We start from the raw sequence: 2,181 nt of genomic DNA on the forward strand, positions 1-2,181 counted from the left end.
AAATTAGGTACAGTTAACACACAGAACATCACAAAATACCACCATTCTTCATATTTCCATTTTCTTATTTCTGGATTCTTTCAAGGGCAAAAACTTTGTTTTAGTCATCTTTGGGTCCAGCATTCTTCCTGGCCTATGGTAGGCACCCAGTAGTTTTGGATAAAGGGGTTTTGTCTTAACGTTTAAATTGAATTATTTCTTTCTCCTCTTACAGAATGAAGATACTCAAATGTTGTTTTAAATACGCCCTGCAGCAGAAAGTTTTCATCCTGTTTTTAACCCTATGGCTGTTCTCCCTGTTGAAACTTCTAAATGTGAAAAGACTCCTCTTCCCTCAAAGAGACATTTACCTGGTTGAGTACTCCTTAAGTACCTCGCCTTTTGTAAGAAACAGATACACTCATGTTAAGGATGAAGTCAGATATGAAGTTAACTGTTCTGGTGTCTATGAACAAGAGCCTTTGGAGATTGGCAAGAGTCTGGAAATAAGAAGAAGAGACATCATCGACCTGGAGGATGATGATGTCGTGGCAATGACCAGTGATTGTGAGATTTATCAGACTCTAAGAAGATACCCTCAAAAGCTTGTTTCAGGAGAGGAGAAAAGCTTCCCAATAGCCTATTCTTTGGTTGTCCACAAAGACGCAATTATGGTCGAAAGGCTTATCCATGCTATCTACAACCCACACAATATTTACTGCATCCATTATGACCGCAAGTCACCTGATACCTTCAAAGTTGCCATGAACAATTTAGCTAAGTGCTTCTCCAATATTTTCATTGCTTCCAAATTAGAGGCTGTGGAATATGCCCACATTTCCAGACTCCAAGCAGATTTAAATTGCTTGTCAGACCTTCTTAAGTCTTCAGTTCAGTGGAAATATGTTATCAACCTGTGTGGGCAAGATTTTCCCCTAAAGTCAAATTTTGAATTGGTGTCAGAGTTGAAGAAACTCAATGGAGCTAATATGTTAGAGACTGTGAAACCCCCTAACACTAAAATGGAAAGATTCACTTATCACCACGAACTCCGACAGATGCCTTATGAGTATATGAAGCTACCGATAAGGACAAACATCTCCAAGGAAGCACCTCCTCATAACATTGAGGTATTTGTTGGCAGTGCTTATTTTGTGTTAAGTCAAGCATTTGTTAAATATATTTTCAACAACTCCCTCATTAAAGACTTTTTTGCCTGGTCTGAAGATACATACTCTCCCGATGAGCACTTTTGGGCTACCTTAATTCGGGTTCCAGGAATACCTGGGGGAATTTCCAGATCAGCCCAGGATGTGTCTGATCTACAGAGTAAGACCCGCCTTGTCAAATGGAATTATTACGAAGGCTTTCTCTACCCCGGTTGTACTGGCGCTCACCTTCGAAGTGTGTGTATTTATGGAGCCGCAGAATTGAGGTGGCTTATAAAAGATGGACATTGGTTTGCCAATAAATTTGATTCTAAGGTGGACCCTATCTTGCTTAAATGCTTGGCAGAAAAGCTTGAAGAACAACAGAGAGAGTGGATCACGTTGTCTTCAGAAAAGTTATTTATGGACAGAAATCTCACAATCACATCATTATAGTAAAATCCTAACGGGAATGAGAGGGCCTCCGATAAATGGAGTGAATGTGGAACTGCATACGATACCACGCACAACACCATTTGAACTTAACTCTCTCGTAGTTTGAAAGGTGTCTAAAATTCCACGCACGGGGAAAAGTGCTCTAGACTTTGAGGATATTAGCCTGCAGTTGGTTAGGTTTTTTAATGTCTGTTTTTGCTTGTAATCTCACTGAGCTAAAACATTTGTCAAATATTGAGTGAGCACCTGACTGAATGACAGGCACTTTTTTAAAGACTGTGGCTGACCCTCATCACACAACAACCTGAATACCTTTAAGTTCTCCACGTAACAATCAGGATTCTACTGAAACAGCTTTTGGAGTATGTGGTATCATGTAATCACATAAACCACCCATTTCAGAGTATATTTAAGTACAGTGACCAACACTCCATTTGGCTCTTAAGTCAGCTTCATAGACATTTCCTAACCATTAGGAGTTTAGGAGAGACTCCACTACCTCAGAAAAGCTCAAAGAATTGTCCAGTTTGCTGCTTGCCAAAGCATAATTTGCCTTTTGGTGCATCATATGTTCAATTCGGGGTTGAGGAGACTGTCA

At 39.9% G+C, this 2,181-nt stretch overlaps 1 protein-coding gene across 1 annotated transcript; it reads left to right on the forward strand.

The window, feature by feature from the left end:
• The first annotated feature begins 215 nt into the window (after positions 1–215).
• GCNT4 (glucosaminyl (N-acetyl) transferase 4, core 2) lies at positions 216–1,583 on the forward strand. The gene has a single exon (XM_012664487.1). The coding sequence runs from the start codon at positions 216–218 to the stop codon at positions 1,581–1,583; it is 1,368 nt and encodes a 455-aa protein (XP_012519941.1).
• The last annotated feature ends 598 nt before the right edge of the window (positions 1,584–2,181 follow it).

Source organism: Propithecus coquereli, unplaced genomic scaffold (assembly GCF_000956105.1).
Source record: "Propithecus coquereli isolate 6110/MARCELLA unplaced genomic scaffold, Pcoq_1.0 Scaffold9, whole genome shotgun sequence".
In the NCBI taxonomy this organism is placed as follows: Eukaryota; Metazoa; Chordata; class Mammalia; order Primates; family Indriidae; genus Propithecus; species Propithecus coquereli.